At 40.4% G+C, this 21,428-nt stretch overlaps 1 protein-coding gene across 3 annotated transcripts in view; it reads right to left on the bottom strand.

The window, feature by feature from the left end:
- Nucleotides 1–15,435, bottom strand: part of LOC111855981 (KAT8 regulatory NSL complex subunit 1-like) — a 36,335-nt gene extending 20,900 nt beyond the window's left edge. Inside the window, exons 1-3 of one of the 3 annotated variants that reach the window (XM_023835545.2) lie at nt 15,418–15,435; nt 13,735–13,834; nt 1,115–2,495 (exon numbers count right to left, since the gene is read on the bottom strand). In XM_023835545.2, the coding sequence (XP_023691313.1) occupies nt 1,115–2,409 (1,295 nt within the window). In that variant the 5' untranslated portion in view covers nt 2,410–2,495; nt 13,735–13,834; nt 15,418–15,435. Of the gene's footprint in view, nt 1–1,114; nt 2,496–10,696; nt 11,218–13,734; nt 13,835–15,186; nt 15,341–15,417 lie in introns of those variants that run through there. The other 2 variants (XM_023835546.2, XM_023835544.2) reach the window with 2 other exon arrangements.
- Between the last annotated feature and the right edge of the window lie 5,993 nt (nt 15,436–21,428).

Below are 21,428 nucleotides of genomic sequence, written 5' to 3'. Positions count from 1 at the left end.
GAAAAATTTAGTTTAGCAAAATTCCAGGGTTTCTAGGGTTAAAAGCACCCAAAATGTTTCAATTGGAATGAACTGAAAATGCACACTTTTTTTTTTTGGGGGGGGGGGGGGGGGGGGCTACAACTTACTCTACAAAGAGCAAGTTGAGGGAGGCGTAAAAACAATTTCCCCACGGGGATCAATAAAGTATCAATTATTATTATTATTATTATTAATTTAAAGCATTTCCTGGTTGCATAAAGTGCTGTGTCAGCCTCATACTGTACTTGCCACTCAGGAATGGACTGCAGTCAAGGGGAGCCATTCAGCTATTTAACATGGCAACAAACAAAGGGGTTAACCACTAATTACAAGTTTCAGGCAAAATTAAATCCATTCCCATTTTATTCATTCAACTTCAAGTAAAATATCTAGACAAGACTGTCTGAGGCCCTTCTGTCATCTGCACTTCAAAACATCACAATATAACCCTGGGAAACCCACGGGGTCAAATACCACCTTCCTTTTATTTCTGCCCTACATTCAACCCACTCAAAGTGTAAAGTTTTTTTTTGCTTTACAGCCCATTGTACCATATACGACCCAGTAACTGACATCTAGTGATTACTGACTGAATTAACCAGATTTTTTTTGCCATGTTTGAAGCATGTGTTTTATTGCCAGCACATGGTGAACGATGAAAAGGAAAACTCAATAAATGCATTCTGAAAATGAGAATGTTGCAAAGATTTGGTTTTTCCTTCTTTTCTGTCCTTATTTCATAGGTGAAATTAACAAGTCGGAACAGCATGAACAGTCCAGCGGGTCATGCATGGCACATTTCATAACATGGACTGGGAAAGGGTTATTTTTTACGAAACACCTGTTTTTGATTTCACTGGGTCTGTATGATCATTTTAGCCAATGGACATATTTTTCCTATAATAAGGTGGTCTGGCTTCCCCAGTGATATCAATTCAGTGCCTGAGGTCTTGAATAAAGTCTCACTGTATTTGTTTCAAATGACAACCAGGGCACCTATTGCTTAAAGCTCCTCGACCGCCTGAGTTTGCGTAACGGCGAGGTCCATAGTAAGTCTCCTCCGCCCGGCCCGAGCCCCCTCACTGGTACTCACAGTGGGACGTGTCGCTGCTCGACGTCCACCTTGGTCAGCTCCTCCTCCTCCACGTCCGTCTCTCCGCCCGAACTGCTCTCGGTCACGTCCGAGTCGAAGGCGTCCTCGGCGGCGTGCAGCAGAGTGCCGCTGTTCAGGACAAAACGCTCGAGCTCGGCAGAAACCGAGCCATTCTTCAGGAACGAGCTAAAGCCGTCTGCTGGCCAGCGCAGCGCCACCTCCTGGCGGGAAGCGGCGTGGCTGCGGTTACGCGGCCCATCTGACTTGTTTAATGTGGTCTGCAAGAAGCCACCCAGCTGCTGCTGGACATGACGCTCCACCTGCTTGGCCTGCACCACCTGCAACCGCTTGCGCAGACGGTGCAGCCGCCCCTTGATCTCATTCTGCCGGTTATGGCTCAGCAGGGTTCTGTCCGATATCTCGAGGTCCAGACTGCGAGGGGGAAGAGGGAATGTGTTGGGCACGGTTGGTCCGTCGCAGGCCGCTTCCCCTTCAGCTGCGGCAAGCGACGGCTGATGTTTGGGCGACCTCTCTGCTGGGTGGTCCTGGGCCGCGTCTGCGCAGGGCGAGGGTGGATCGCTTTGCTGTGGGTCATCACCCGTAGAAACGTCTGCAGGTCGCTGCTCCGCTCCTCCCTTGTGCAAGACGCAAACCTGCAGGTCGCTCGTACGAGCCCCTGTCGTAGACGGCAGAGGGGTGTCGGGGCTGACAGGGGCTCTATTCCCATTCACTAAGGAAGCGCCGTCCTGTTCAGCGCTGGGGGTGGCCAGCTTTTTGGTCAGGCCATTGACGGGGACTTGGGGGGCGGTAGATTGGACGCCGGCGCTCATGAAGCCCTTCGGCTGGTCGGCCGAGCGCTCCAGGGTCTGCTTTCTGCGCAAGAAGTCGTCGCCGCTGAAATAGGGGGACTGCAAGATGCCTTGGCTCTTAAGGACTGACTGCTTGATGAGGACACCTTGAATCTTGAGGGAGTCTTTTGTGGAAGCAACAGAAGTCACGTCAGAGCACAGGTAAGAGGTCACTAGCGGTGGCAGCTTGCCCAGGGCTGCAGGCACGGTCTCGGCATGCGGCGGCTCCTCCTTGCCGCCGCCCCGGAAGTCCCGGGGGCACTCTTCGCCGGCGGGGAGGGACGGACGGCGCTTGACGGTGCCATTGCTGGCGACGAGGATGTTGTTGGCGTTGCTGTTGTTCTCCACGCTGCCCGGCGACAGCGTGGAGGATGGGGGGGCCAGTTTGAAGCGCATGTGGTGAGCTTCGGCCGGCGCGTCGGTGAGCGCGGGTGCCATCGCAGCCATGCAGTGCAGGGAGATGGGCGCGGCGGCCTCTCTCGGTGCTGAGGCCAGCCCCACACCACCCACCTACTGCCCCACCAGAAGACAGCCTGCCAAGAGAAGAGGGCAAAAAAAAAAGATTGTTAACCGACAGGTAGCTACCAAATCCCGGGCTGTATTTTTCGTGTGCATTCCCACAACTGACCAATTAACACAAAGGTAAGGGGTAGAACACTTTCTTTTTAAAATCAATGAAAATGTTCAATTGGATAGACCTACAAAAACAGCTAAAAGGCATCGTAATACAAGTATCCTCCCATGGTTCATCTCCAACCCCAGGGAAATCACAGGGACCTGACGACGAATCGCAATGGGGTGCCGTAGGTGTACGACAACTAAACATATCTGGGTTGACTAGTTGTGTGGCTCACTGTTCAAGCTCTGCATCTGCAGATATCAAAAAGTAACCCCCCCCCCACACCACACTATACATAGCTAATCAAGGTAAATTTAACAAGAGTAAGCAAGGCCAAGGGTAGCAATGGGACACAGGATGAAAATAGGACATCTCATATTTAATATAATCAACAAAGAAACATAAAAGGAGTAAGAGAGAGAGGGTGAATTGTGATAAATTAATACCAGGGAAGAACATCCTGGAACATTACATACTCCCAATTCCTATTGACAGCTAAACTTACCACCGAAACCCACAGGGTCGTTTGTCCTCGTGTTAACACGGATATGACTAAATCTCCACTTGTGCATTATCTTTAATGAGATGAACAGGCAATCGCACGGAGAAAACATCATGCTGGAGAATGCATGATAAATGCAGCGCTAAGTGTGCCGCGAAAAGAACTGTGGGAAATGAAGTTCGCATTCTGCAAAAAGACACTCCGGCACTTCTACGTTTCTCTAAAGGCAACCTTCAGCACAAACAGAAATGAAGAAGTGCTGGTGCCAATCAATGCCCTTGCCTTTTACACCAAACTGGAGTTACTCATTTAAAAATCACACAATGCTGGCTAATCACACTTAGCAGCCCAGCTTACAAAACTACCCCCCACCCCAAGTTGGGTATTTTACTACAGGAATTATGGTTAATTATCATGCTGAAGGGCCCCTACTGGGACATAAACAGATACCCTTGGATCACAGCTACAACGTCACCTATAGGAAAAACTAATTATATCCAGCCTAAGAGAAAGGGTCCCTGACACTGTGTTCCCCTTTAATCTTCTTGTTCTCTTATAAAATTGACTCCTGGTTCCCTAAACTAGCAGAGACAGGTCTGCACAATAGTGCTCTCATCTTCACGGAGCTTTGGAAATTGACAATGTTTTCCGGGGTAAATATGAATGAAATCTTTCAAGAAGTATTAATCAAATCATGGAAAAATGAAGGACGGGTGTTTTGGTCTGTAAATACAAGACTATTCAGTGGTATGTCTGTACTAGGATGCAATGGTACATAAAATTCAAAAACCTTCGATACAACATGGATATCTGAATTGGTTTCAAAATTATTACTAAAACTGCACGCAAACAATAAGGAACTGCAAAGCAATGTGACTACATCTAAGACTTATCTACACATTGCAAAAATAAATACGTAAAACTACATAATAAACAGAGATGGAGATTTCAGGGTCAGAGAGTACAGATCCAGACCATGATTTTTTTTCAACCAACCAGTCGGGTATCTGTGACTGTGACTCTTTATACTCAACTAGTTGGTTGAAACAAAATCATGGTCTGGATCTGTACTCTCTGGACCTGAAAGCTCCACTTATGATAATAAAAATCACAATGAATTAAATCCTTTGTTCTCTATTGCAGAGTATAACTATATGGTCATATAGCTGCAGCAATAAACACCCCTATAGCCATTGTATTTTTCTTTGTTCCGATTGGTATTTCCTGGAAAATAAAACACCTTAAATGCCACCTTAAATGCCAAGGGAAGGCTAACTTGCAGTTTCTGCCGTCATATATACTCGGATGATGTTCTCAAATGAGCTGGCATGTTGGATGTGTTTCCAGCTATACAGTTCAGTATAACAGAGCTGACATGGTCTTGGTCATATCAACTACTCTCTTTCCAGTGTTGGTGCTATTTATTGGGAAACCAAAATGTTCACCTAACTGCCATTTATGACTAACCAGCTTTAGCCGTAACCAACTTAGCCACAATTAGCGTAATATTTTCCATGTTGAACGTCGACTTGTGAATAAGTTCCACCCGTGTCAAGAAATGTATGTTTCATTGTGTGCGCCAAATCAAAAACGATGTAAATGACTGCGGCTTGACGAATACGTGTATCATTAAAGCCCTACTGTCTACTGATTATGAAGGGTCACCAGGATCTCCAGTTGTGTGCAATTTTGAAAAAATGACCTTCCATCTCAGTTCCTTGGATTCAAGCAGTTCCAACTCGAAAAAGGAAGTTCGGGCTTCTGGTAAGATTTCCATGACCCACAGCTAGGTTAATGTGTCATTTTCTGTGAACAAATGAAATCCCTGCTGCCTGTGGAACTTTACGCAGGCACTGGAGGGGGAGGGGGGGGGGCCTCTTACAGTCGTGGTGGACAGCGCAATAAAAAAAAGAGGCAGAGTTAATTACAATGCACAGCACTTCCTCCACAATCCCAACCTCCTACAGTGAGAGCTTGGAGTCAGAGGGAAAAGGGAACCTCTCACCTAACCCTCAACAGGACCTTCCTGTATAGTCAGGGCAACAGTAGCACCAAACTAAAAGTTATAAGTTAGCATTGTTCTCTGCTCACAATTTAAATGATAAAATCTGGACTATGTTACTCACGTATCCGATGCTTTGACATCATAGGAAACGGCAAGCTTTCAAATTGCACTTCCATAATTACAATGTAAACTTTCGCACTTTTACTACTGAAATACAGTGTATTCTGTTATACAAATGAAAAAATACAGTGTCTTACAGTTTGAACACAGTTGCTATAACACCAAAGTAAAAAGTCTGTTTGCTGGGTGATGTCAAACATATAGATAGCATAAAGTGATATATGTAGAATTATAGGAAATAATTTAAGCTGAGCTGGTACTTTGGTAACACTAGCTTTATATCATATTTTCAAGAGGCAGTTTTAAACCTTGACTTTCAGATGACATTTCTAGCATTCACATGGGAAATTTGCAATGCTTCAATAATAAAAGCCAAGAGCACCCACTGTATTCATCATGTTTACTTTTCAACATATTACTCAACTGGTTCAACATGCAGTGCAGAGTTTCACTGTATTCCAACTGACCAAGAGCTACACTATAGCTGTTATTCATTTTGCGTAATTTCTATGCAAGGGCTTATTACGAAGTTTGTACCCCACACAAATATTCTTCGAGTAACAACTTTTGGGATAACCTTCTCTGAACACATGAACATTCCTTTGTCTGGACTAGCACAGGTCAGAAACTCCAATCCAAATGTAAGGACAATCGTTACTAGCAGATGAGTTAAGATGCTATGATTGATCATAAAAATTGCAGAACAGCCGAAGTGCGATTCTTTGTTTTTGGACGCTGTGCATTGCTGTTATGAAGTATATTTAACCATGAATCATCTTAAATACTGAAATCATGTCTGATTCAGCTACATCTGGTAAAGAGCGAGCAGAACTGGGGGTGCCAACGATGCCTCCAGGGGCCCCGGAGCGCATTAAAAGGGCCCCAGGGAGAACCATCATGACTTTCTCAGGACTTCAAATGACAGTCAAATGCTAAGCTCACAAGAATCAACGGCTGTTAGCTTTTTACTGAGCATAATCCAGACATTGGTAGATGTACATGGTTAATGAAAACTAGCATGGTGGTGGACACAGAATAAGTAACACCAACACAGGGATTTTTCAAGATGGATGGTCACATTTAGCCAATAAATTTTAACACAGCATCAACAGAATGACTGATGTAAAGACGCCGAGAATATAAAGTGTGCAGCGTACACTAGTACCTAGTTTCTAGAATGAAACAAGCAGCAGAAAGCAAGCTACTGTCAAATACACAGAATGAAGTTCTTAGGAGCGAGGAAAAAGAGCACAACTCCAATGGCCGACTGGCACAAAAGTCTTTTATCAGGCCCATCGAGATATTCTGTTCTACCTGCAGTTTTTATCCTTCAAAAAATTTTATATTCATTACTGCTGGGAACAAAATTATACTCAGTATTAGAAAAAGCTCCTAACAGGCTGTCTGGAAATACAAATAAGTAACCATCACCATGACTTTTCTTAATGCAATACTTTGCTAATTACAAACAGCCAAGCAAGCTGTTCTTCTCTGTCAGACTTCAAGGTCCTTTAAGACTGTAAATTTAATCTCTTTAAAGGGAGAAAGAGAAAATGGTCTGGCCTAGGAGGGCATATTTGTCTCATAATTGTGCTGATCGTGAAATTCTAGCATAGGTGGAGGTGAAGCTGCTATCTGATGTGCGACGGACCTGAAAGCGATGGCGCATGCAGCATAGCGATGAAGGGAGCTGGACTCGTGACCATGAAACAGCTCGGTCAAGGTATAGGGGCGGCCTTGTTATACCCACAGGATTAAAAGCAGATTACAGGGGGCCAAACACATGCAATACAACTATAATATCATAAGCTGGAAAATCACTATGTGTAAAGCTTCAGCTAAATATGTAATAATAATAAGTAATAATAACCATAATAATCACACATATCCCATATCCAGCAAAGAAGCACATCAAATTCTGAACATTGTGGGAGTACATCCTGCAACAACAGCAGACGCAACACATTGTGAAGGCTATATCATGAAAAACAAACTCTCGGCAAAAGGTTTTGGTTGGAAATAAAAGTCTATAAGGCTGGTAACTCTTGGCATCCAACAGCCACAGTAACTTGTTTAATGAACTCTACTTTCAGACCTGTCACAAAAAGTCCTAATGAAATAAGCAATATTCTAAACATAATTTTTGAATGATTTTTAAAATGTCTACCCGGAATTTTTGTTATCCTACCAAATCCCTGCACTGAAGCCATCAACTTAGAGCACAAAAATTAAAAACAGGATCTTGTCCCAACCTTAGATTATGCCACCTGATTTCACATCTGTCTGCAAAACCATAACTAGGACCAGCCTCTGAAATATACTTTTTCTCCCACAAGAGGAATTTTTCTTTAGAAGTAAAATACGGTACTCACACCCAAACCTCAAAACAGCAATAGGGTGCTATAGAGGATGATGCATTTTATGTTTAACCTTATAAAGAAACCAAGGGGAAATCTTTTAAAAGCCTGAAACATAGTCTACATACAACAATGCATTCTCTTTATACCTTGGCTACAAAAATAATTTCGGCTTGCAGGATGGAAAAGAGCATTACCCATAAGGGAGGAGTATTAACTGTCCCCTATGAATGAACAGAAAGTCTGCAGGCATTTGCAGTAACAATGCCTTTTCTTGTCTACTGTAGCAAGACTCTTCAACAGACAAACCATGACAGCACCAACAGGTGGACAATATCTGCTCCTACACAAGACTGCAGTCATTTTTGAGATTGTTCAAGACCCAAGAATGAAGAAGAATGACTATGCGTGTCTGCCAAGAATTCAGAGATACCTATTACAATAGATAGGGCAGTCAAAGACTTCAGTCGCGGAGCTGCAATTTTAAGATGTTCACTAGATGACCTATAAGGTGCACTGTTTCAGTACAGTATTTAGTGGTCTAAATGTTAATACACATTGAAATTAATAGTAACAGTAGCATTAGCCATGTATTGAAAAACAAGTCATTTTAAACCAGTATTGCAACTGGAATTGTACTACAGGCTACATACATTCAGCATAGAGTATGTTCTCTATGGTCTCCATTCTGCTCTGTAAATCCTTCTTTATAAGCCCAAAATTAATGGATTTAGGGAGAATTTGGCTGTTCGGGGCAAGCAGCAGTGCATGTGGGTGTTGGATCAACAAAAACGGCTGAATTTCAGTATGATGACCCAGCACTATCACAAAAAAAAAAAAACAAAAAAAAAACGCCCATGCTACGATTTAAGAGGGAAATGTCACCATGGCGTTAGACAATGCCTTTCACACATCACCAGAATTCCTGGTCAGCAGGGTAGCTGATGATGTGACTTGTGGGGGGAAAAAAAACATTATGCAGACAATATTACATGTTGAATAGTATGTATTAATTTTAACCAGAATCTGGCTATTACTTCTGCCCAAATATGTACAAAATCTAAACATTTGCAAATAGAACATAATTACGATTTCCCACAAAGTATAGCATAGTGGTATTTATTTAATAGCATAAGACAAGAAATATTCACAAAAATGAGAATTACAACTATGTAAAACATTCTGAAAGATCAATCTGCACTAACCAGATCTCATGCATCATAAAACTAAATTATACAAATAACCATTATGAAGTCTTCTGTCTTCTGCTCTGCTTACCAGTAAAAGGGCCTGTATAATCAGAAACATTGCAGACTGAGGGGCAGGAAGACTAAAGATTTCACTTCAAACAGCTCATACCCTCACCTACACCAAGGACAGGGCCATCTGCGCCTTGCACACTGAGGACATGATAGTGAGATCCATCCTTTTCTGGGAATCCCCAAAACTTGCTGAACCAAAATTTCAAGATATGTAACAGGCTGCTTAAACTGACACTTGTACGAAAGAATAGGTGCACTGAGCCTCATTTCACTGACAAATCACTTTATGGCAAGATCATGGCCAAAGCCTGATCCTGTCGGAATTCAGTCAAAATATTTGCGATAGCAAAGGCTAGCAACTAGTGCACCAAATCAGCATAGTTTCTAAACCTGAATGACACTGCCTTTTGGAAACTCAGTCACAATTAGCGGAAATTGTCCATAAACAAAAACAATCCAATTCAATACAGGAAAAGGAATGACTGCTTTTCCCTTATATGGATTTTTCATTATTACAGATATATCAGCCTACATGACTGCATGAAATTAATTAAATTACATATCTTATACAAAGAATAGTAGTATATCTATGTTACACAATGTGTTAAGCACAAATAACATCAGATATGAATACCAAAGAATTCAAAATGCTTGAAATAAGAACAGGAACCTACAATTCCTAACCAGCAGAAAATGCACAAACTGACAGGACAAAACTATCGCTTACAGTTAATTTATATAACACACACAAAGGGCGGTATCACGTTGTAAAGAACGTACACTACAGAAATGCTCAACTACAATTATGCAATTCACTTTGTCATATATTAATAAAACTCCTTCCTTTGAAACGCCGGATTAACAAACCCCATTTATAATGAGATTTCTAAACACTGCTCGCCAAACGCTTTTATTTCCTGCACAACTGAGGCATTGATACAGCCGGGTATATTTAAAGACGGTTTAATGAATTCCCCAGTAACAAACGGGACGTGTTTTATACGGTCGTACTTCTGTTTGCCAGGCGAAAAGGCTCCAGCCTTGGGCGTGTTGAGGTGACTGATAAGACACTTCAACCAAAATTCATTTGTAAATGTGACGAAAACGTGGCGCCTCAAAGTCTTTGCGCCATTATGATCATCGGCGCTAATCTGCACGACTGAAAATTGGACAACTTGTCTTTCATTTGCGGAGTTGGCTCAATTCATTAAGATCCAGCCCTTTGCAGAAGGTTTATCAGGGCGACTATCCTATTTAAAATACAACAAGCAGCACACGATCAACTTTAAAACCTAAGGAGATGAATGCAATAACACCTTTCCGTACAGCATCAAAGGAAATGGACTAGGTAGTTAGCTGTCTGCCTTTATGCTCATATATAAAAATTACTTTCGCCATGTTGCGTGTGTTAACGCAGAGACGTGCATTAGGCTAAATACTCATTTTAACGTTTTCAAGGACAATGCTTTTTGGAAACACTGTGGGTCCAAGCCAACACCACCCGAACGCACGGCACAGAAAATTATCAGGCGCAAAAGCTTTTTAAAAAAGCAGGGACTCTTTTACTTTGAATAAGTTTCCTAGCGTTGCACCAATTAGCATAAATGTAAGAACCTGACAGCGGGACTAAACGGCAAGGAAAGCGGTCTAGTTTAAAACTGGACACTGCTAGCTAGTTAATAGCAAACTAGCCAGCTACAGAATAACCCTTAAGGCCAAGCAAGAAAAGACGTAGGCGGCTATGCTGGTTCAATAAGTCAAAGAACAGCCTGTTTTACGATTAAGATTAATTTTCTCGGCATTTTAAGTTTTTCCCATATATGTAGTGCCTGCTCAGTTTAAAGTAACAAAGAAAAAGGAGGAACATACCACGTGATGAGTAACAGAGTCCGAGGAAATTTAACAAATCCCCGCAGTTTGGACGAAAATAAAAGCATACACAAAAAAATAAAAATGTAACGCAATAAAGGTGCAAACCACTCGCCAGTAGGATCCGTATATAATAGCTCCGATTTCGGCAGCAGCCGTTGTTGCTCCTCGAGTCGCGAAATGGGCGAAACAACGAGTAAGAAATCGAGTTAGATGGCTAGATAGCTAGCTAGCTTTACAAAAGACACGGAAAACAGGGTGTTTTCCAGTCCAGACGCGATCGTATTTCAACAGCTTTATTTGCTTTTATTTTCGATTTTTCGAAAGTCTCGTCTCCAGAGCCGATCTGGTGCCCTTTTTTCCCGGTTTGCGTGGGTTGTTTTTTTGTTGTTCCTGGGGGAGCGACGCTCGGAAAATGGCGGCTCGCTCCTCTCCCTCGGATTTCGAGACTGACAAACACGGAGCTGGAGAACAGTAGCGCCGCGGCGGGAGACATTCCTCATACTCGCCGCTAGAGCGAGGTGGGAGGGGGCGCGGGCACGACGCGAGGCGATTCAGTACGTCACCGGTAGGGGGACCCCGCGGTTTGTAGGCCGGACGTAAGCGACGCTCGATTTGACAGCGTCCGCCATAGTACTCCGACATCGATCGTTCTGCGCATGAAATCGCTCGCCGGAGACTGATTTTTTTTTTCACTTTTGCCTTTTGTTTCATCTGTAAACATGGCGTGCACGCTACTGCGCCGGAAGGGAGTGGCTCATTATCATAAGGCACCATCATAAGCAACCGGGTTAAATTTTCTTAACCCTGCGCTGCGAGGCTACGAATTAAAAAGACCTGTGCAACGAAATAACTTTAAAATAAGACTTATTCGGGTTCATTCCTACCAGTTTATTCGAGGAAGGTCTGGCTAACCACGCTGCGTATGTAAGTGTCCCTAGATTCCCAGCTAATAGGGATGTGTCAATAGGTGAAAAGAAAGGAGACTTCTACCGGTAGGGGGAGCTCGACATCAGAGCTCTTACTGCAGTGCTCCACTGCTGTCATTGAGGGAGCAGCACGGGGCAGTGAAAAGCTTTAAAAGGCAACAGAAAATCCTGCATACCTTTCATCTAAAAGCAGGATATGCGCCATCTGGTTGCAGACAGCCACTATACATGTCCTGACAGTCTGATATTGTTTTTTTTTTTGGTATATAACAGGCTCAACACTAGTTTATCCAGTTAAAGAAGTTCCTGAAAGGATTTGATATTTATTTCAATTGCAGAACATTATTCAGTAAAGCCATAGCTTTATTGGATTATGGTGGTAGGAACATCAAACAGTATAAATGCTGATTTATTGGAAGGCAATTGTATTAAATACCTTCCTTTTCTGTAGACACTTCTTTGTATATGTACAGTGTGGTTATTTTCCTCTACATATCCTATTAGTAAATCCAGTCAAATCTTATCTGATCTCTAAAAGAAATGGTGTACCACACTGAAGTTTAACGTACTCTGATGTAAAGAAAAATTTATTTGGTTTGTTTAGGCAATATTAACAGGATAATGTTTTCATGATTTATTAGTTGAAAAAAACTTAATTAAAAATACAAACCTTTCAGGATAACTTTGCTAAGATTTCCTATTCAAATGCTACACTGATGAATAGAATGTACATGCATAAGAACCTACATTTTAAATTTTCTCTGTAAAGAAAAAAATATCACCCCATGAATTGTTCAGTAAAAGGATCAAATATTTAACAGCAAGTTCATGCTTTTTAAAAGTACTACAATATAAAGTCCTATGTTACTGAATCTGAAACCTGTAAAAATTCCTAGTTTGAGTTCTTATTTAGGAAGTAGCATGTCTCACATATGACTGATTTCTGCTGCCAATCAAGCCTAACTAAGAAGCTTTTCACAAGTTTAACAGGCATAGCAGATTTTTGGTGTTGGCTGATTAGGTTTATCAGAAATTCAAAGAATTCAAGCTGGACCAGCCTCTGGTGTTTTCAGTAACATCACAGCTCTGTGCAGTGCAACTAATACCCTGTAATGATCTACTCGATATAAATAATGTAAAAATGTAAACACCATCTGTGTATGTGTTTTATTGAGTGTTTTGCTAAAAAGACACTGTTCTGTTTATGAAAGTTTTTATACTGAATGGATATTGTTCATATTAATATTTGAAATATCCTAATGGATAAAAAACACCCTGGTTACTTCAGAGTCCACTGTCCATCCATTAGTTGCTCAGAAGCCTGCATTCCCTGTAATGCTCTTTAAAGATTTTGACATTTTCAGGATGAAAAAAGGCTGCTCTTGAATGTGACGATTTCATGGACGCTTACTAAATGTCTCCAAATTAAGGGCAGTGGCATCTCTACTCATTTAACGTCTCTCAGTGTCCCAGATAGCCTCAGCCAAGCTGTTTTTTGTATTCATCGGTGGTCTTGTAATGGAGCTACAGCCGTAAAATTTGTGACGGCTGTCTGACCAATGACTTTCATTAAAAACCCTGAAAGGCAGCTTTTTCCTGCTCATATTACCCTGCCGTTTAAGGATTAGCACTAGACCTCAGTCAGATTTTTATTGTATAACGGAAAGCTGAGCTGTGATATTAACTTAAATTGAGCCCTATTTTTGCAAGCCATAAAAAATAAAACCACCTACCCAGGAAAAGTTCCAGACACTATCAATGCAACCTTAAGATGCTAATCAATTTCACCAAAGCAATAATACTTGAGAGATTTGATTACATTTGAATGTAACTAATTATTAAAGTATTAATAATACACATAATACTACAATGATACGTTTACATCACACTTCTTCATAGCATAATATGACTTTTCTTTGGTACTAATGTATGTGTACAGTTTATTAAACTGACTGCTGTCATCTATGAATATTTTGCAAATTATCCAAAAACGTGCAAATTTGGGAAAGCACATGATCTGTCGTGCCTCAGTTGAACTCATTCACGTGAAACTGTTATCAACCACAGAGAGAAGAAACCTTTACAGTCACATTTCAACGAGACTCATACCTGTGTAATCTAGCAGCCATTGTCTACTGGTTTAAGACCAAATCCAAAACCAATCCAAAAATGCGTGTTGCAGTCTTCCACAGAAATCACTCCTGCATGCCTAAGGAAAAAGTCAGTATTAGTAAGTTTGTATATTACCATAATTTATTCGACTTACTAATGAAACTGTATTGCATACCAGAGAAGTAAAGTTATAGTCAATGATTGCTAGCTACTATATATTAGATTACAGCCAGCTGTGCTACATCCCAAAACGGTGTAATGGTGTAGGGCCAGCAAAGACCAATCAAGTAAAAATTTTCCGCATAATAATTCTAAATTCCCTGTTCCAATGTACTCAGTATTGCTGTAGCTAGCTACAAGCGATGGTTGTGAACTGAAACAATCACACAAAATAAGTTCAAGTAAATTGCTGCCAAAATCAAGACGTTTGATTTATTTGTTAAATATGACACAGTAATTGGTATATTTAAATATTACATAACGATATTTAGTAAACTGTAATTTTAGATATAGGAAATAACGTTTATTTTTTATTGCTGTACAAGCTTTTAGCTTTATTATTTTATCATAATACCAAAGTTTTCGTATTTTTCACGTTCAGCTGTACCTCAAGACACTATGATGGTGACACATACTACTAATTAAAATTTACAGGACGACATTGACGAATAATCTGTTCAGTTTTTAACCCAACATATATGGAAGTGAACATCAGAGAAAAATTAGGTATGGACCGCAACTGCTGCTTAAGCAGTCGGATGTGTCGGATTTTAACGGTTTTTTTCCATTAATGTTAATTTTAATGTTGATTAACGACTATTTAATCTTGATTTAACGGTCTATATATTTTGAGATTAAATTTATTTTAAAAATTAACGTTAACACTGACAAAAAATATCACCGGCACAAGAAATATCGCGGCCAATTTCCGGCCAAGGAGTAAAATATACATTGATTACATTCATGACTAGTTCATTTTCTCGATAAATGGATAACTAATAAACATTTCCCCGTATTAAACTCGACACATTTGGCCTTGTGCCTTTCATCACAACTTGGTATATTATCCAACCACTGAATGTGCACAGAAATCCTCTTACTTAAGGCAACTTAAGCATTATTTGACGACCTGACCACCTTCAACTCCGAACACCTTTCGGAAAAAGGCAAGCCACCATACATTATTTTTAAAATAAGTTTCAAAAACCGAGCTAAACTGTAACTGTAGTTAGCATTTCTGCAAACTGTTATAGCCAGCTAGCTGTGTACGGCCTTTGTACTAGACCGCTGCCGTCTATATTTAACGAGTTAATCAATGCAAAAATGCTTTCTGACAGCGAGGTATTAGGAATGAATATGCATTATATTTTGACCTGGCTTCTCCTACAGTCCAATTTACATTAGCTGCGAGTTAAAGATAACTGTGTATTATTTGAATGAACTGCCTACCTTATTTGCCATACATACTCTATCGAACTACTACGTTGGCCTGTTGACTCCAAGCCACGGCAAAGTGCTGAGGGAAATTTATTTTAGCCACATAATATTTTAACGCTTGAACATGGCTTCCCTTCTTTCCTTCAGTCGTTGCCGTGCCTAACATTAGTTTTTTCGGCGGCCACATCCGTAATAATATCTTTTTTTCCAGAATGTCAAAGTGTGAAATCCATGTCCACTTACCTGCACAGACCAACCAGTCTTGAAACAGAATCGCTTGCCTGCCTTTCGCTGCGATTGGCCAGTGCCAGCGGACGGCGTAGCTCATTGGGTGCTGGGCTTGTCAATCTTCGCGGAGAGGCGTTGCACCGAAAGTCCTCATTGAAGTTTGCAAGAGTTGTTTTCTCTCTGTTACCAGGAGCCCGTGGCTGGGGGAGTCTGAACTTTGTGTGTGGCAAAGGCGAGAGTTTATTAAATAGTTTTTCTTTTTTTTTTCTTTTAAAATAGCACGAACAAATTAAAGCATCGAAGCTGGTTAACAAAGCACGTAGATGTGTCAGCAGCTATCATAAAACATAATACTCGGACAGTGACCAAAACTATCGACAATACTAGTCTAATTCTTATTCTCAAATGGCGCAAATGCAAGTCAATGCTTATGACTGTCTGCGGATTGATATGCCATTATCAGCATACACCATTACATACAATAACAAGGCATTCATCCAGTTTCTAACTACTTATGCTGGTCTGGAACTCTATGCCAGGCAGCACAGGACACAAGGCTGGGATGCTTCCTGTGTGACACGGCAGTCTGTTGCAAGGCACATAGACAATCTTACATTTTGCACAATTGAAGAATGGCAATTATCCTAACATGTCTTTTGACTCCAGGGGAAAACCGTAGTTTGGTTGGAGGTGGGAGTGTATGTCAGTAGCCACAATGCCACCAAAAATACCAGACATGCTGATTAATAAAACAAGTACTCAACATTTAAATTGTTTTGCGAATGACTACCAGTGTGATGCAGGTATTCTTACCCTGAAAGCTGTAGTAGAAGGTAGCATTTCCCTGCACTATTTCAAGGCTGTGACAGTTTATTTTTCAATTTGCAATTGCAATGTAACTCAAGTCACCTAGTCGTTGTTGTGTTGTTATCTGGCAAGCCTCTGCCAAAATCAATTAAAATCCAATTTGTTCATTCTCGCAGAAATTAGATAAAGGTAAAGCAGCATGACTTAATTTATGTTATTTTCCAAAGTGTACTAAGAATTACACACATCTCCCTGACCGTGTCCTAGAATAGCAGTCACACAGATATATAGCGTGAGACATATGATGTACTGTACCATAATACACACAATACAGTCGTGGATTGGACGTGTCAGGCCTTCTCTTTACGGAGATGCTCTGACACAGTCTGGCCTTAATGATTTCATTCCATGTCAATGTCACTTAAATCTTCACCCCAGTATAGTTCCACTGCATTGAACATGTCAGCTACGAGTAGCGAATGTTAGCCTACCGTGTCATATATCCCAGACCTTGACACACACTGTTTTTTATGAGATAGTCAACGTTATTTGCTTCACATGGGGGGAGTCATGAGCTAATTAAATGCAGATAAGCATTCAAAACATGCATCCCCATGAATCTACCGGATGGTTTTTTTTTTTCAAAAACTGGGGAATTATCATGGTAATACTTTTAAACATGCTTTAACACTTTAGAACAAATGCGAAAGAAATTACTTGTTGGGAGTATCATATGATCTGTGATGAAAATGAAACAGTGACTGTATCATGAAATGTCATTGAAAGTCAACCTCTAAGACAGGACCATTGTGGCATCCCTGTGGAATTACGGATTCTATAAGTGATGTTCTCTAGGAGTTTGTAATGCACAGCCAGAAGGCTTCTGTTAAGAGACAAAAATGATGTTATTTAAATGAAGATGTAACAGGCAGTTACGGCAGAGCCGCAGGACATGGGTGGTATATGTAATTATCATGGCACATCAACAATGCAAAGTAAACAGTGTCTAAATGAATGAAAATGAAAAAATAAAATCTAAATATTCTGGTGCATACTTGCTACTGCTTTTTCTTGTGAGCTATAGAAAATATGCTGTAGGAACCAGGAAACCCTTTTATGAAGAGCAAGTGATAGACATTAATACATGCTGTGTTTTACATAAAGCTTGCTCCCAGGTTTGAAACTGCGCTTATCTGGCTACATTTTAAACATACACTCTGCTGATCTGTGAACACAGATCCAAAGCTTTGTTATTTGTCCTTCCAAAATCTCTGACACTTGTATAGTTCTTATGATTACTGCTTTCCTGCCACAGAGATATTTTATCTATACCATTTTCCTAATTTCACAAACAGGTAAAGACACTCTCTCGGGGTATTGGGTTAATTGGGAATTTGCACCATTCTTCATTTTAATATATAACATGCTGTGCAATAGATGAGGCTGAGTTAGGTGAATTCTGTCTTTATTAAGGTCAAATGCTCCTTATTCATAATCATTATACAAGTGTGAGCCTCCAGACTCCATGCATTCATAACCCTCCTGGTATCTACTGCCTTTTTTAATTTGCTGACACTATAATGACAGTCTGTTGCCCCCTCCATGCTGATTTTGCTAAACCTCATACTCTATAACCAAATAAAGTCCATGTTTCTTCTACCTTTCCCCTTGATATGTGGCTCTTTTCAGTGTCCACCCCGAAGCAAATGTTATGCTATTATAATACTGACAAATACCCATTATAATCATTGCGTTGTAGCTAGAACATTGAATTTGTGTAATGATCCCATTTGCTCAGGACCACAAAGCACTTCATGAGGAGGAATTCCCATTGTGATGTGCTGAAGCAGCAATGTTTGAGTAGAAGGTAATCGCTGTAGATCAGTGTTACCCAATCCAGTGCTCAGGGACTCACAGTTGGTCCCTGTTTTTGCTCCCTCCGAGCTCCCTGCCAGACAGTCCACGTTTTTGCTCCCTCCCAGCTCCCTGCCAGACAGTCCACGTTTTTGCTCCCTCCGAGCTCCCTGCCAGACAGTCCACGTTTTTGCTCCCTCCGAGCTCCCTGCCAGACAGTCCACGTTTTTGCTCCCTCCTACTGTCTGTGGGTCTAGAAGTACTGGATTGGGAATCACCGCTTAGATCATTCCTAAAAGAGATCATACTTAAAAGAATGCTTCCTTTGAGTGCACTGTGAGAATGATAAAATTGAACATCAAATTAAAATGCATCACCACAACAGAAGATTGTGCTCCATAACCTTCTATTTTCCCTTTTTTTATTGTAAATGAATAATAACTAATTTTGAGAAAAGCTTAAAAGCTGATTGAAAATTGATAACGTACTGGCCTCCTAATCATCCTCTATATTTAACTGATAAATTCTCTCCTTCCCCCTCACCACCTTAGCTACTGTGTGGTGAGCGTACTGGTGCAGAAAGGCTGCCATCCCATCATCCAGGTGGGGGCTGCACAGTGGTGGGGGTTGAAGTGGCTCCCCATTGGTTCTATAAAGCACTTTGGGTGTCTTGAAAGTGCTACATAAATGTAACACTCGCTCATTTAATTAATCAAATCTTGTACTATTGGAAAAAGGGGAATCTGATATTTATGGTGAAATAAGGAAGGCAGTGTTCTTTCCAGTTTGGTCTTTGTGTTCAGATTTGTCTTGTGGGAATTATGCAAGAAACTGACAGTTCTTTCCGAAATGCTAAGTCCATTATCTTCTGCAGAGAGCTCCTTTACTCCCGGCTCACTGTGACCTTACATTGGATCAGTGGCTATTGAAAACGGATGGATGCATGGAAATGGTTAGATGCAAAAAAAAAAAAAAAGCAGATGGATCTGCTGGTCTGATGGAGAGCCTTTAATTTATCTGCATGGAAATGTACCAAGACTGCGCAAATCATAAGATTAAGACACTATTTGTCTCAGATAACGCTGTCAGCAGTGGTTGAAGAATTACAAATAATGATGTGAATAATTTATGATTCAGGGTTCTGTTGATAAAAAGACCATCTAGCTGTTCCACATTAGTATAACCTAGTTGTTCCACAATAGTCTAACCTAGTGTTTCCCAATCTGGTCCTCGGGGACGATAGCCAGTCCACATTTTTGCTCCCTCTCAGCTCCCTGTCTGACAGTCTATATTTTTGCTCCCTCCTAGGGATCCCTGAGGACCGGATTGGGAATCACTGGTATAATGTATAGGTTAGATTAGATGTTGAGGGCTTGATTCTAAACATGTCTATTTGTCCTTCCAGCAATCACTGGTGCCCGAATTATATACGATTATCCATAGTAGACGTGCCAGGTTATAAAAGTTTTATCCTTCACATTCACGTCCCTCATAATGTTGTATATTTTCTGCCTTTTGTTGTTTTAAATATTATGCCATTGCTTAGTTCACAGGGGACTCTTCATAATGTTTCTTTTCAAAATCAAATTAAGTACTTAAGAAGACCCAAGCCTCATGATTATTCTTAGAGTTCATTAAAAATGGCATTTCCACAATAATATCTATTGCATTTACCACTGGACTAACAGAGTCATTAGTATTATTATTATTACTACTTAAATGGATTTATATAACTCACCATATGAAGCTGGAATTGAAGTGATTCTAGATTCTAGAAGCGGTATTCTAGAAGAATAAAATGCATGTAACAGACTGTATCCTAAATAATTTCACCAAGCCAAGCAACTTGCGTGATAGTGTTTCCCATTCCAGGACTCTAACAGAATGTTACATATGCAATCATATCTTTAGGTGAACAGTAACTGCGATAACTGAGAATCAGACACAGTAACATAATGAAAGCAATCCCACACTGAACAAATCAGCAACCCCTTCGGAATGAATGAAAACCCCTTTTCCAATAAAAAGATTTTAAAAAAATCTTCCATGATTGTTTACTGGAATCGATGGTATATACATTGCCTGAGTGGGATAGTCACTCATCACTGTGTGATGTATGACTCTGACTCTTTGTCATACGCCACATCGAAGGCATGTAAAGTGGACTTTGACCAGTTTATTTATTCAGAATCTGCATTTCTCTACTCTAAGGTATTTTTATAAACCAGAAACTGGCAGTTCCTCCGGTTTGAGGTCTTGGGTAAACGCTGAGTATTTTCTGTTGAAGATCGTGAAAATTCCTCAAGTTTCTTTTCTTTTTGACAATGTATGTATGGGTGATTTAAGCCGACATGAGCCCTAAATTGCAGTGAAAGCTTTGTCCATAAATAAAGGGTAAAAACAAAGGCAGCATGTGCATAAATTCCCTCTTTTTTCAGCCAGTAACTTCTCTCTTATCCTCTCTGTTCTTGCAGGATAAAGAAACGTACTTAAAGCAACATATCAACATAATATAAAAACATCTGTTCCTCTGCCTTTATTAACATTAACTACTTTAACTGCTTTTAATAGCTTTCATTTTTTATGCAGACTAATATCTGTCTTGCTTTTACTATAAATGTATACATATCTATCTATCTATCTATCTATCTATCTATCTATCTATCTATCTATCTATCTATCTATCTATCTATCTATCCACACACACAAGCACACACAGACTTGCTACAACATACTGATTATATATGTTTTTGTGGGGACCGTCCATTTGTGTTTATGGGCAAAACCCTAATCCTAACAATGACAGTCTTAACCCCTACCCTGCCCTAACCTTAACCATAAGTCACCAAACAAAATACAAGACTTTTGGCATTTTTAGTTTTTTGATTGCTGTCACACATGCTTAGAAAAATCAATTTCCCTTTGAGGGGACTGAAAAAAATTGTCCCCATAACATCAAAATGACAGGTTTTTTTTCATTATTTTTTTTTACCACATTGTGGGGACATTTCTGTGCAAATGACATTAGAAAACCAGTCTCACCCAATATGAATCACATCTAACAAAAAACAGCTGTGAGCTAAATCATTTCAAAAAGCTTGTGACCTGTGTTCTGTACAATTTATAATAGTTTGGTATGAATTCATATCTACAGGCTTGTTCCAGGACTGTATTATTTTGGGATGAGTTTGTAAGCGTACATGTATAGTTCTTGTGTTTGGTAGCATACTTGAATGACAGACATATGAGGAGAAAATCCTGACAGGATTCTTCTCAGCCAGATGCTATTAAATCCTTACATTTTTCCCCCTTTCAAGATGGTGCCATTCTTCTCAAAGTACCACTGTGTTAAAACAAACATCAAT

The sequence above is a fragment of the Paramormyrops kingsleyae genome, chromosome 22 (genome assembly GCF_048594095.1).
Source record: "Paramormyrops kingsleyae isolate MSU_618 chromosome 22, PKINGS_0.4, whole genome shotgun sequence".
In the NCBI taxonomy this organism is placed as follows: Eukaryota; Metazoa; Chordata; class Actinopteri; order Osteoglossiformes; family Mormyridae; genus Paramormyrops; species Paramormyrops kingsleyae.
This window is presented reverse-complemented; position numbering and strand designations above follow the sequence as displayed.